Genomic DNA, 15000 nt, shown 5'->3' on the forward strand with positions numbered 1-15000 from the left:
TCGGTATTTACGGATGGCCCCTTATTTGTGTGTTTGTTTTTGTTTTTCTTTGTTCCATTCAGCTTGTCATCGGCATCATCCTCCAAGCGTTCATCACTCACTTCTATATCATCAAGCTGGTTGCACCACAATGGTCTGAATCAGACCTTCTCTGGTGGAGTTCCAACTTCGTCTTTTTCGGCCTTTACATTATTGCAACCATGCCAGCACCGCAGAGCCGGCAGGAGAACGATGTTGTTTCGTCCTGCACACGGTACTGAACGATGTCATGATATTATTCCCGTAGCTATGCAAGAGACGTTACCTCAGTAACGTCTGGTGCTAGCCAGGGTCCAAATAGCTTCAATTCCGTGTGTGTTTGTGCCGTCGACATGCCTGGCGCTATCCCGTACCTGTCACGTACCGTACCATCAAAGACAGCTGGCCACAAAAAAAGCATAGCTTATGGGCCCTGAGCTTCCAAGCTCTCTGGTTTGTGATGCACTCTCCCCCTGGAACAGCTGGTCCAAAGTATAGAGGGGTGCGCAGTCAAACATTCCTTGAAGCAGGTCGAGCAGTAGATTTGTTATTGGAATTGCAGTGTGCAGCTGTTTAGCCTGATGATGGGCCTGGCCCGAAAATTTCGTGTTATGTAAATTTCAATTGGAGTCGCAGTGATGAGACCGATTTCTTGCAGTTTGGAATTGAGAAACAAAGTTTCCTAAACGTGTGCAGGTGTACAACTATAGAGATTATGCGAAAAATGTCATGGTGGCGAGTCAGCAGAAGCACACAGGTGGCACTGCTGTGCATACGACACAAGACAGTGGTTCGAACCGCTTACGGGTGCAATGTGTACAGTGCGAGCCGCTAGTGGACTCATAAGTGGATCGCTAATGCATTGCTAGCTATGCAGCGACTTTGGCGAATCGTCTCAACTGTCAAGTACTTCAATGAAATAAAGAAGTAATTTTGTTTAGAAAAAGTAAATTTTCATGTCAGCTCCCTTTGCTCTTTCACGACGTCCGCTATTAAACATCCAATAATTTCCAAACTGTGAACTTATGGTGTAATCGCATATCCTTTATATGGCTACAGACACAGGCAGGTAAACATGGACCCAGCCATCGTCCTAAATGCAATTCCGGGGGGGGGGGGGGGAATTATTAAATTTTCTGAACACATCGTTTCAACTGTATTTTGCGCCAGTAACGTTATTTGTGTACCATCATGTGTACTACCAAAAGAGCTACAAGTTACGCTATCATATCCACTAACAAACTTAGGGTTCCCTGTAACAAGACGGCAACGTCTGTAGGGCCTTCCCTATCAAAATAATAAATTCTACTACTACTACTGCTACTACTACTACAACACCACCAGTTACTTTACGATCAGCTCATGCGGTAACATATGATAGCATAACGTGTAGCTCTTTTGGTCCTCTTTGCTTCTTATATTCCCTTGCTCTCCACCGGAGTCTAACTGTGTTCTGTTTGCAAACCTATTCCTTGCAGGTCATTTCTAGAGCTACTGCCGACTGCTCGCCAGATGCGGGAATTAGCAACACAGACCACATATGGAAACCATCCAGACTATATCCTGCACATCAGCGATGGTGGACATATGGAGAATCTTGGCCTGCTCCCGTTGCTACGGCGACAAACGGACTAGTAAGATATGATCTGAAAAATTGTTTTTGTTTGTTTTTGATTTCTTGTGTTTTTACAATGCACAACTTTACCGAGGGCGAACAGATCCCCCCCCCATAACCACCATATTTTCAGGTGCAATTTGAAATGCACAGGGAATATTTGAGGGGACGTAGCCCCAAGACTGCACAGCCGTGGGGCTGTAATGACAGGTTTTCACATCACGTAGCACTTGTGTGCTTTGTCATGGCAAGTGTTTACACACTGCAATGCATTTTCACAGCTTCCTTTTGGCGGTCGGAATGCCCGTGTTTCCGAAACGCCGTCGTTACGCATCTTTCCCATTGGGGAATCTCTTGAGTAGGAAAGCTGTATCCGCGAGACACGCTCAGCAGCCAGGCCCGGCGGAACCGGTTGGGTAGGTTTGGCCTGGGGGAGGGGGGGGGGGACATTCTGCCCATTGACGTGAGTTTACTGGAGGTTTGATCATGTGTAGCCACCATCATACACAAGGCATGACAGGCCGGGGTATTGCCGGACCAATCAAACACTCTTTCCGCCGGGACTGGCAGCTTCGTATAGCGCAACGCAGCAAGTGCAGCAGAACGCTTTCTGACTTTTCCGGTACCAATGTTCTCCCCCCCCCCCCCCCCCCCCCCCGCGTCATTAACCCTTTCCGTGCTAATGACGTCTATAGACGTCATGCGCACTGTACGCCAAACGACTAATGACGTCTATAGACGTCATGAGATTTGCGTAGTATATCGCTGTGCATAGATCAGTGTACAAACTTTCGTAACTCTGTCAAAAATCAGTCTATCGCGACAATCGATACACCGTTGGAAAGGTATTGAGCTCAGCTTTCCAGCAATATAAAGTTCTTCACGATAGGAGAAAGATTGACGGAGCGGCGACGGTGTGAACACAAAATTCACGGCACTGAGCGATCTTGAGTTTTTTTTGTTCGGGCGTTCGCAGTTTTCTGTTGCGTGCCAGGGGATTTCCCTTTAGTGCAGCGCATGCTTAATGGACACCAGCAAAAGCACGTGGATCTCAGCTTTGCAGCGCAGTTTGAATAGTGAAAATCGGCTGACCTGGAACAAGAAACCGAAAAAGAATGTGAGATCGAGTTGCTGTGCCTTTCCGAGGCATCGTGAAGTAGTTTCAACAGGACATAGAAGTTGCACCGCCATGCATATTGAGTTGAGAGCTACCAGGATGGATTCGCTTGGACCTGATCTTTCCAACAAGCCCAGGATGATGAAAATCCATCCAGGCAAACTGAACTGAGAGAAAAATTCGTTCGGACATGTGAGCGAAAACGACACCAGGAGAGTCAGTGCGCTGGAAAGTCAGTTTGCTGGAGTAAAAGGGGCCAGCACGGAAAGGGTTAAAATTGTCGCTTCGCACATCACAATGTTTGTGACTTGCTTGTCTTAGTCGGTCTGTCGGAATCGCTGTTTTCTGTGTTCGAACATTGCTACGACCCTTCCTACACAATGTCTATTTGCTACGGAAGCCATGGTGGTCTCAGACATCTCGTCCGCACCAAATAAATTCATTGCACTCCGCACTATTCCGCCCCAGAGCGCGCATCTTTTCTCTGGAGTTTGTGCCGGCCAACATTGTTCGCGTGGACATTTGTCAAGACTGCAAGCTCCGGTATAAGAATCCTGATATTTCTCCTGAATTTGAAATGCTGAAGTTGACGATTGCAAGAACAAAGTGTTCTCAAATTCCTAAAAAAAAAACCTATATGTGGCAGATGTTGCTGCGAAGGTAGCAGGTCTGAAAACATTAACAGAAACAGCGAAGCGTTGGTGAAGGAAAGAAGTTGCGGAACTGCTTACCCCATCCTGCTGGAAGGTCGTTACGGTGCATTCAAAAAACACTAGTTTGCGATCACCGCCTGCCACCTGAAGGCATGGATCGCTCGAAAACAAAGTTTCATGAGCTGAATTTGAACTCGCTTCTTGTTCAGCGTCTTGTTATGTGCACTTGCAGTGCATGACGCACTGAGCTTGTTCTGCTGTGCAATACGATATCGACGTGACATTCATCAGACATCAGTGAATTGTATGCACTGTGAACCTACATGTACCTAGTGGCACTTAAAGCTAGCACTAAGGGGCCACGCTCTCCTGAACTCACTATTTGTGCGTATTGCTGCTGCTGCTGCTATGGTTTTCACGTTGCCTTAGCATCATCTTGGCGGACGGTTCGCGTCATGACATCATCGACCGTGCGAACTTGCTGTGGAAAGCAATGAACTATGCGCGCATGTGGCTGGGCTGCCAGTTCACCACCTTGAACGACACGGACGTCGATGAGCACATGCTGCGTAAGATGGGATACCAGAGCAACGGATCGGCACCGCAGGCGTACGGCCTCAAGGTAGGACACGGTACTGTCGCGGACCGAAGAACTGCGGGACGGGGTCAGTCTCCTGGCCTAGGCCGTTCTTATCTTGTTTTACGGCAGTCTATGTGCAGTGGAGTCACCGCGTATGCATACATAGCGGTATCCTGTGCGTGGTGAAATACTAGCCTGTTTGTTCTTCGTCGCTCTGTTCTTCGTCTCTCCGTTCTTCATCGCCCAACAGTACTATAGGTGATTTTGTTGCTCTTGCCATCATCTTCGATATCGTTGTCGCAAGAGGTGGGGTTGTGTGTGTGTGGGGGGGGGGGGGGGGGGGAGCCTGGAATGAATTGTGATGGGTCCCAACACTTTCCCAAGGATATTTTCACTTACCAAGAGTTCTTGATGCAGCAACCAATGGGCACAAAGTACTGAACAACAACGACCAACTATGCAGCAATAGCATAGCAACGGATATGACTGGGACGGTATCCTGAACAGTATAGTGCTGCTAAATGAAATTTGACATCGTGGGTGAAGTATGCGCCGGCCATTGAGAAGTCCTAAACCTGCAAACACTGGACTGTGAAATGCAACAGGAAGAAACCTGTCTCAACTAATCGGACTTCAGTGAGCAGAACTGTGTCATATATAGTGGAGGGTTGTTTTTAAACAGAAATGTTAAATAATAATGGACAAACTCCTTAGAGACAAGAAGGTGATAACAACCAGAAAACTGATGAAAAAATCCATCTCCAAGGTAGATTCCTGCTGGGGGAACTTCAGCAAGTCCAACATTCCCAGAGTGTGCAACTGTCGCCGGAAATTTAGGGAGCTATGTGTGATTTCTACGTGCTTATCATTCCTGTTTTTTCCATCTACCACAGGTGAAGTACATGGGCCAGAATGAGCGCGGTGAAGAAGAAGTTGTCAAGGAGGGTCGCATTCTAATGGTACAGCCTCGTCATCCACGCTACAGAGTGGAAGGTGCCTGGTCTGGCCCCACTGATGAGGATTGGACCGTGGAAAAAGCTGACAATCTTGTTGGTGCATTCACCCGGTAATCTTGTGAAACTTTAGTATCTGGTTTGTATGTGTGTGTGGGTGTGTGTGTGTGTGCGCGTGTGTGCACGTGTGTGTGCGTGAGGTCGGGTGGACGGGCAGATGTGTGTATGTGGTTTCGTGGGTATGTGTGTGTGTACTAGTATGCGTGTGCTCTATTCCGTGGGTATGTGTGCGGGCGTGTGCATGTGTGTTTGCACATGTATGTACATATTTGTGTACACGTGTGTTTTGTCTGTCTGTGTGTATGTGTGTGTTTTTTGTTTTTGTTTTTTTACTAAGGCCACAGCTTCCAATCATGACATGCAAAGCAGCGGTGCAGCATCTCAGGCATGAATCGTGGACGTGGTGACGGGGTCTGATGTGCTCCATCGGCCTAGGGTGTCGGCTTCACTGCACAGTGAAGGCGTCTCAAGAAAACGGGGAGCTAATAATTATCCGGAGATGGGGGGGGGGGGGAAGAAGAAGAGAAGAAGGAGATTGAGAGAGAGAGACAGAGAGATATGCGTCTGCATGTGTGTGTGTGTGGTGTGTGTGTGTGTGTGTGTGTGTGTGTATGTGTGTGTGTGTGTGTGTGTGTGTGTGTGTGTGTGTGTGTGTGTGTGTGTGTGTGTGTGTGTGTACACACGTTTGTTGTGTGTGGCCATATGGTGCAGTGGTATGTGCAGCGATTTCCAATGGATAGTTTGTGGGTTCGATTCCCGACGATTATGGTCACACATGTCTTTTCTCTTTCTCAGACTCCTCCTGAATTTTCTTTCATTCTCCTGGGTGGTTACCAACAGCCAGTGCATGCCGGAGTATGTGATGTGTGTGCGTGAAAAAAAAGAAAAAGACCGAAAATTAGGGATTCACTGGCCAGAAAAAGCCACTTCATAGCTGTGTGTTGTGGACCAGGCTGAATTGTGGCGATCAATTCTTCAGCCCTGCAAGCTGTTGGATGGCGCAATCCCAGCACCAGCTGCTATGGCTTCTGCTGTAGCATCGCTATCACCGCCTCCGGTGATGGGCGTCAAATGGTGTGTGTTTGTGTGTGCATGTGTGCACCCATGTTTGTCAGTGTATATGTGTGCGTGTATATGTGTAGGACTGAATCGGGTAGCATGTTCTTCGAGTATCGGGTTCGGGTAGTTTTCCATCGGTGGCACAGGTACCCGATCGGGTAATGGTTCCATGGTAACTCCACAATGCACCCCTAGGCCCTTCCCTTACACACTGGGTAGACATGGACTCTACATGTCAAGTGGGACTTTGTGTTTTCGAGTACACTTGTGTACCCGTCTACCCGAGGACCCCCTCCCGGGTAGCACGGGTAACCAACTACCCATGCACATCACCATCTGTGTGTGCCTTTGTACCCATGTATGTATTTGTGTATGTGTGTCCAACCTGGCGGAAGACTGCTTTCTGTCCTAAGTAATTTAGAAGTCAGAGTTACAGGTTTCGATCCAGTGTATTATTACTATGAGCTTCCATGGCTGTGACTGTTGGTATTTCTGTTGGCTCCGTGTTCTGAGTAAATGTACTTCGTTGCAAAGCTGGTTGCTTTGATATTTTGGGATTTCTGATCGTTCCGGGTTCCGAGTTCATGTACTTGGCTGCGAGGGTGAATGTTTCTGTGGATGTCTGAAGGCTGGTTTGCTATGGCCCCCTTAGGGACCAAGGCGACCGGTGGTCTTGAAGTACAGTGCTGGCCAGAAAAATCCAACCCCATGAGTAAAGTAGCGATGCGTTCGAGCGCACAGAAATTTTGCTTGTAAGGCTGCATGGCGCCGGCACTATTTTATTCATCAGGTTGGATTTCTTTGGCAAGCACTGTACATTTACGCTCTTGCGGCAATGCAGACAAAAGTGTAGATAATGACTTACCGGTACAGCCGTTTATTGGAGCAATAGTCCAATTTCGTTGTGTGCATTTTTCTGAATTTTGCATTACAAATTTTGTTCAGGAGCATGAGTGGCAAGTACAAAGACTTCTTCACCCGCCTGTCTGGGTCCTATCCGGGGTACGGAGGACCATGGCTTGGACCTTTCTCCACGCCCAGCATGATCGAGGCCCTCATGGCGGACGGGAGGCGAGTCACACAGTCGCCGGCAATGAAGGAGTTCCTCGGTGACCTCTGCACTGACCGACTGAGAGAAGAAGAGTATGTTTCCTGCCTCTGTAAGTCACACATCTGCCTGGGCTTGCAAAGTTGTTTCAGGTGCTATGACGTGAATATAATTTCTTCGGTAGCTTGCAGGCGCGTAGCTCGTATGTAGTCAGCGTAGACCTGTCACCACACTAGCAAATGGCTGGCGTAGGCACTACATAGTTAAATTGGGAAAAATTGTACGGCTATGAGTTTGCCGCTGGTACATGGTGACCACACCACAGATGTGCGAGCTATGCCCCTGTCTCAAAATGCCTAATACAGGGGAAGTGCGTCGATGTTTCAAGTAGGGCAGATGAAAGACAATTTGATATCGGTTCGATTGGCATATCTCTAGCTTGCATACGATAAGCCAAACTTGCCAAATTGTCAATTTTATGATCACGTAGCCATAGCGACCAGCGCAGTGATGATGCCCATTTTTGCTTAGCTCCGTGAGGGAGAAGGTCGATCACTGCAGAATTGTGGCATTTTCAATTGTCTTGTGTTCAAAATGTGAAAGAAGTTCTGTGTTGAATTCAATTATTGCCGTTAACTGTTTATTAGTAGTCCTCTCCGTTGTGTTATGGGACATGACACCGACAGAAGTAACCTGGAGTGCGGAGACATCAGCAGACAAACAAAACATAGTGACAAGCCCAGTGCTGATATCTTGGTTGGGACAAATCAGGCGTTCAGCATTTGCCCCAGCCAGCACAACCTTCGCGGTATTCGCGATGGATGTGAAATCGTGAAAGTAGGCCGGCGCAAAACGTAGAACTGTAGTAAAGAAACTGAGGAAATTGTGTCCAATCGTATGCATATCCAGGTGCAAGTTTGTCTGTACCACAAATCGCACACTAAAACCGACGGGAACATGTTTTTGGGTTTACAGGAGACAGTCTCCCTTTCCCGGTCTCTTTCTCACTCTTGCTCTTCCTTTTGTATCCGTTTTCTCCCCATGTGCTTTCACCCTGTGCTTTTAGCACAAGATGTGGAGACACCTACGGAAGCCGAGAGTCGACCACTGGACCGCAGTACTCTGCAGTACTCTATTCCGCGCAGCATCGTGAAGCACACTCACTCCCAGTGCTCTCTACTGAGAAGCCCGAAGCCCATGCCTGGTGTGAACAATGCGCCCAGCGCCTTGCACTCCCTGCCGGAGGAATGCGTTGATGATGAGAACGGTGTGTAAGCAGTGGCTTCCTATGGCTTAGTGTTTCAGCGTAATTTTACGTGTTTTGAAGAAAAATTAATCCTCGTGACAGCTTGACAACATACGGGTCACACCTCACAACACCGCTAGTGGTGCGTCTCGTGCACCAGTCGAGACCACATGTTGGCCGGGTGCACCGAGTCTCAGCCCCCTCTTGCTCCGCGGTTCTAGCAATGTTGCAGCCTACGGGCACTTGTAAGAAATAGAAATAAACGATGCTGACTATAAAGATAGCACTGCCCTCAGTATCGTGCACAACATTTAAATATTCCTGCATCTGCACCACCTCCGTACAAAATGTCCTCACTGTGACATGCATATAGTTAGGCATGTCATAGCTCATGTTAATATCACAGATTGGATCACATACCATTTCTCTCATACCGTCGACACACAGGCTAGACACATGAGAATATTACACACTTTTAGAATGAGTTGAGCAGCCTGAATCACCAGCAGTGCAGCTGTATTCAATAAAGAAAGAGGGCAATTGTGTAATACATATTGACCAATAATGTGTAAAATTATGAGTGATTTTACGAATCTCGCACATCAGATGGGCTGTAGCTAATACTTGGTAATGCACATTGTGTGTTGGCTTTCATTACGGTCATGAATTCGATAATTTTGTAATTTTTTATTTATGGCTGCAATGCAACTTTATTATTGTTGATTTTTCCACGATTCCCCAGATGAGCAGGCCTTGAAACCGTTCAGGAATGAACAGGTTTGTGATTTTCCACATTGCTGTTGAGCCGCTTTCTATACTGATTGCTATCATATGTTCACATTGCCTCGCAAATTATCAAATTTAATTACTACCTTGGCGTTCAGTTTCAAGTGCATAACAACGACCCGTTGTCCAGGTCACTGGAGTGTCCAACCCTCAGTACTGTAGCGGACATGGAAATCCAGTCGATTGACCGGGGCCGGTGCCTCAGCGTGTAAAGAACGCTGCGTGCAGTGCACATGTTGATCCGATGCGACCAGCGCGCTGCAGTGCATACAGTCATGTGTGTACCGCTTATCCACGGCCAGCGCCCTGGGGCCGCTAGACATGCGACTGGATTTCCAAGTTCACGACAGTTTTAGATAATACTTAATATGCACAACCAAGGCCAAAACACCTAGGATAAAGCAGAAAGACACAACGTATTCCATAGATGTATTTCTAGATATGGATCGACCTTCTCTCTCACGGAGCTAAGCAGAATGTGCGTCATCACTGCTCTGGTCGCTATGGCAATGTAAGCATACACTTGGCGATTTGACAAGTTTGGCATAATTATCGTATGCAACCGAGAGATATGTCATTCGAACCGATATCCAATTGTCTTCAATCTGACCCTACTTGAAAAATCGATGCCCTTGACCTCTAGTTTCGGTAATTTCGGTAGAGAAACCAGGTGCCTAAAAAATTTAGATTGCACCTACCTACTTGTAAAAGGCACTGGAGTATGCACTGTATGTGAAGGAAATGCTGCTCACCTACTACATTACACCTGAAAACCTGGCAGGTCCCTGGTAGTGGTGCCGAATTTCTAGTACACCTAGCATGATAATATTATGTTATACAGTATCCAACATCACACAATTAATACATGCCAGCCTATATTTCTTGCAGACCTACATACTACAGTTATGAGTATGTCTTGTAATACATGTAGGTAACTAAAGTCTACATAAAGTCATTGTACAATCATCAGTCATGTAACTATTACTTGTACAGTACATCCACGACCAAAAGAAATAGTTTGGAGTATCTTGCTGTTCTTCATAGTAAAATTATGTTGGCTGCTCACTGACGACAGGTACTTCCGCGTCAGGCGGAATGTCAGTCCACTCCGAACTGGACTTGCAACGACTTATCATTCTCACTGTTTCCTGTTGGAACAGGAATTGCGCCATCGCAAGAACGCTTTGCAAAAATCCATCCAGGCTCTGCTGGCCAGACTCCAGAGCTTGACTTCTTTGACTTAAAGCCAGGCTTTGGCCATGAATAGTACTTAGGCCGATTCCACACTACGCCGAAAGTGGCTTTGCCTTGAAGGCATAAAGTGGCTTATAAAGTGAAGCTGCATTCACACCTACAAGTGTCGATCACGGGACTTTGCTTTGAAGGTTAGACTGTGAGGCTTTCCTGTGCTTGATGTAGCAACGGCGGTAGTGGAGAGGCTCTTTGTTGGTCCAAATCCTCGAATATCACCCATTTCCGCGCGCCCAATCTTGAAATTAATTATTTGACCACGCTAGCGCGCGCTGTGTAGGCGGATTCCAGATCATAGGTCGAATATTTGTCAACCTCGCCAACAGGCATTCCGGTGGCAGTTTTCGTTGAGTATGTCTCGTACAGTCCTTTCGCCTTCGTTTTCATGTTGTCAATTTTGGAATGGACGATCGACGCAGTATAGATTGCCTCCTCCCGGAGCTGTTCAGCAAACAAATTCAGCTTGATGGCGATCTCCTCCGGCGTAGCTCCTGCGAACTGTACCGCCCGGAGGTCGCCTCAAATGTCCGTTCCAAAGCTCGATCAGCTTGCCCTCAAGCTCCTGGCTAAACATGACCCTAGGCATTGTTGACAGCCCACAACTCACCTCAACTGAAAGATACGATAGGGAACACATTCGGAAAAAAATCGAAAGGCTGAAGAAAGTCAGAAAAGTGTCCTGAAAAGGTAAAAAGTTGCCTTGAAAGAGGGTGCTGGTGTTGCTTTATATATTTATTACAACATCTCAAGACTCGGTGGAAACACCGGCCAATGTTAAAGAGAGTGGGTGATTGCCAACCACGGCGATAAATAAAAGTAAGGGGAGGGAAAGTAGACAACAAGCACTTTTCACTTTCGCGCGTTCCTCAAAGTGATCGCCATGGCAACTTGCCTGAAAAGTGCCTGAAAAATGGCTTTTTAGGCAGGATTTGGTGTAGTGTGGAATCGGCCTTAGACAGTGCATGCTACAAAAATTGGTATTTTGTGTAGTACAAAAGTCATGCATGGGCTTGAAAGTGATGACGTCAAAAACGGCCAGGGAGTAGTAAGTATTACATCAGATTTCTATTTTGGATCCACTAAGGTGTGACTTTGCTAGTATTGCCTCAGTATGTGGGTGCATAGCAACCCACTCATGTCGTATGCAGGGTAAGGGTTTCCAGATTATTCGCAAGAAATTGCGTATTATTGAGATACAAGATATTGTTCTCGAGCATCAAGATTCAAATCCAAAAAATGGTGCTCTTCGAAAAATTTCTAAAAAATATTCAAAAAATCACTCAAAACCCGAAAATTATCTACCGGTTGCCGTGGCAACAATGACGTTACATATGCATGACAGCGCTGATCGATCTCAGATCAGAGGCCACGTGCACTGAAGTCGAAATTTTTTAAGGCCCATCGTGGCACGTGATTGGTGCCTTTGGTCCCCCAGATTTCCAAAACACCTCAAAAAGAGGTCTAAAAAAGGTAGAATTTGGCAACAATTTCCGGAAAATTGTCGAATTTGCGAAAAATCACGGAAAAACAGCAAAATTCGAAAAAATCCAACGATCCAAAAAATACCCCATTATTCAAAAAGATAATCTGGAAACCCCTAATGCAGGGGTGACTTTTACTTCGCCACCAGTTGTAACCCCGCCCCCACTAGCTAAATCAGTCAGTTTCACTGGCTACATCACCTTGCTGTGAGTAAGACGGCTTGAAATGTGCTTGGATCTAGGCATCGGCGGCTAATGCTCGTTTTTTCACAGTATTGCTTTTGGCAGTGCTCGATATTTCACGGCATAATGCCTGTTATAATGCTCCATTCACACTATAATGCTAGAGTGATATGTACATTTTCGAGCTATCGTGGGCAAATATGCACATGGAAAAGAAATGTATCCACAATTGGCTCATACTGAGATAAGGAAGTGTAGTTGTATATGCATGACCACACTAGACAGATACATCATACCTGCTGCAAGAGTGTCGGTACACTGTCTGTACAAGCCTCTTGTCATGTGAAAAGACGTGTAAAAAGTCTTGTATTGTACCAAAATAGAACTGATAATGCTTTCTCCAGCCAAAAACATGCCACCTAATGCCGAGCACTGCTACTTCTTCAAAACACCCATATAATGCTAGTTATAATGCTAGCATAGCAACAATTTCAAAAATTCAAAAGCTGGATCCACTTGGATCCAGCTTTTGTATGGATCCAAGTAGGCATCGTAGCCGCCGATGCCTACTTGGGTCCATACAAAAGCTGGATCCAAGTGGATCCAGCTTTTGAATTTTTGAAATTGTTGCTATGCTGTGACGTAGCACTTTCAAGCCCTTATTTAGAAAAGCGATCCTGTCAGCTTTTCTATTATTGTGTTCACATGGCGCTACCTAACGACACCGCTATTCAGACACGTTGTCTACGTAGCTACGTAAGTTTCTACGTAAGATGCTCGGTACCTGGTCCTGGACCAGGGAGCTACTCCATGTCCATGGCTCCTACCATCGCGCGGCCGGCTGGCCGCATGCGTGTGCATTGCAGACTTTTTGTTGTTGCCTTTTCGGATGTGCATGCACGACGAACTTCCTTCTTTGGAACTGCTTCTTGCATGAGCTGTTTCGGATATTTCGTCTCCTGGCCTGGCTTATTTCGTTTCGGTGCTGCTGAAACCTCCTTTCGCGAAATATTACTCAATGACAGGTGAGTTGACCAGTTAACTTTGATTCATTTGCTTGTGTTGACTCTTTCATTTACGAAAAGTGTGCTGATTTTGGGCGGAATGAAATAAATAATGGAAAAGCTGACAGGATCTCCTTTCTAAATTTAGCTTTTCCGCTGCCGAGGCCTCCTTTTACGGAATACTCAATGACAGGTGATCTCTGAGTTGGCCAGTTTCCTTCGATTCATTTGCTTATGCTCACCCTTTCATTTACGGAAACGTGTGCTGATTTTATTCGGATTTAGATCCATTTTTATCTCTTTGCCCTTGCCTACACTACAGTGTGCGAAGAACGCGAGTTCACCTTCTTGACGGTAAGGCTTATGTTAGATGTGTTGTCGAAATACTCATATTCATTGCACATTAGAACGTTACAAGTAAGGCACTGGTCAGTGGCATACTATCGTTGGCAATTCCCAATCTGGAGGGAAAGGTTCAAGGACTCATTGACCGAGTTTGCCAAATAAATTCGCATATCAGGGTAAATCTCAATTGTGGAGAGGTTCAGTAACTTGTTTGCTTCATACGAAACAAGCCAATGGGTGCAGTCTCGTCTCGTGAAAATCTCGTACTTGTATGATTGCATTTGTTTACTCGAGTCTGGGCTGTTTGATTTGTGAGTACCGCCGAGATTGCACTGCCCCAAATAAAGTTTCGTGCCGCCAAAGCAAGAATTACGATCTGCAATCTGTTTGTAGTACCTGTAGTACCTGCAAGAATGTGCAGTACATGTGTCGTACTTTCTCTGTTGCTGTTTCAGTTGCCGTCATGTTGCTAAAGAAAGGTTCAGTAGAGAGGTTCTGCAAAACGAAAATTCGAACGAAGTTTCGCGACAGTCCTTGCGAAAGTGTGTACGAATTTTTGCACGAACTTTGCGTTCTGCACATTTTCGTAGTTTGCGCGGGCCAAGTGCACGTACGCCATGACCCGATCTCACGAAATTTCCTACGACAGTTCATTTCGTGTTCCCTGCAAGTTTCGCTTCCAAAATTGCGAAAGTTAGTGCGAAGTTTCGCACTTCATGATATAGAGGGAAAGTTTGTACGCATTTTCGTTTTGCAGAACCTCTCTAGTGACTCTTTTGTTTCATACTAGACGAGTCAATGAGTAGGTGTGGCTTAGAATCTTTCGCTGTAGAAGAAATCTATTCGTATGTCTATTGGAGAAATAATTGTTTTCACTCGTTATAAAATAGGTTAAGACAAACTCACAGAATAAATACCATCGGTCCCTTGGTGTTCGTCCTAAAGAGGTTCGACTGGACATCATTCATACTCACCAAAAGATGTGTAAGAGTTTATTATCATGGACTGCATTGTTTATCTCTCAGTATCAGTACCTCCAACCATAGCCTTGACCCTTTTATCCTCAGGATCAGTGTAGTTGTTGGAACGAGGTGTCGGACTCAGCAATGTATTTGTTTACATTTTAATACATGTTTATTGTTCCTCCTTTGCTGTGTTGTTTTAGAAAATCGTGGACTAACAGTTTGAAGTCATTGAACTACTTCCACAAAGTTGTATCGACATCAACAGGATTACGATTTCAGTGCATCATATTATGATGCTGGATGACCTTATCACGATAACCCATGATTATAAACCATTATAAACACAGAATCAACAAAAACATCTGCGACACGCACCTGGCGCATGGCTACATTTCTCAAATAAATCTGATCGAGGGTGGGGAAATCTGAAATATCTGAAAGGCAAGACGAATTTATGACAGAGTCATGAAATTCTGCAACAGCAACATGCACAGAATGACCTCCGTATAAAAAAGTATAACCACTACTCACATGTTCCCCCGCAGAAGAACATGCATTATCATGCTAGTGCCATTTTCTGCAAGAAAAGGCTTGCACATCAATGCGTATAATGCGGTATTGATATGATCAAGAGTA

At 45.8% G+C, this 15000-nt stretch overlaps 1 protein-coding gene across 1 annotated transcript; it reads left to right on the top strand.

The window, feature by feature from the left end:
• The first annotated feature begins 66 nt into the window (after positions 1 to 66).
• On the top strand, positions 67 to 9227 carry LOC135830390 (uncharacterized). Its single transcript, XM_065342647.1, has 6 exons — positions 67 to 253; positions 1497 to 1652; positions 3833 to 4025; positions 4877 to 5049; positions 7001 to 7215; positions 8170 to 9227. Exons 1-6 carry the CDS (start codon positions 201 to 203, stop codon positions 8376 to 8378), a joined length of 999 nt encoding a protein of 332 aa, XP_065198719.1. The 5' UTR covers positions 67 to 200; the 3' UTR covers positions 8379 to 9227.
• The last annotated feature ends 5773 nt before the right edge of the window (positions 9228 to 15000 follow it).

The sequence above is a fragment of the Sycon ciliatum genome, unplaced genomic scaffold (assembly GCF_964019385.1).
Source record: "Sycon ciliatum unplaced genomic scaffold, ocSycCili1.1 SCAFFOLD_2330, whole genome shotgun sequence".
NCBI lineage: Eukaryota > Metazoa > Porifera > Calcarea > Leucosolenida > Sycettidae > Sycon > Sycon ciliatum.

Bases quoted from the DNA above. Each gene is read 5' to 3' on its own strand.
- LOC135830390 (XM_065342647.1), top strand. From the start codon at position 201: ATGCCAGCACCGCAGAGCCGGCAGGAGAACGATGTTGTTTCGTCCTGC. The intron at 1,653-3,832 runs GTAAGATATGAT...ACGTTGCCTTAG, and splicing joins CTACGGCGACAAACGGACTA to CATCATCTTGGCGGACGGTT. The intron at 5,050-7,000 runs GTAATCTTGTGA...AATTTTGTTCAG, and splicing joins CTTGTTGGTGCATTCACCCG to GAGCATGAGTGGCAAGTACA.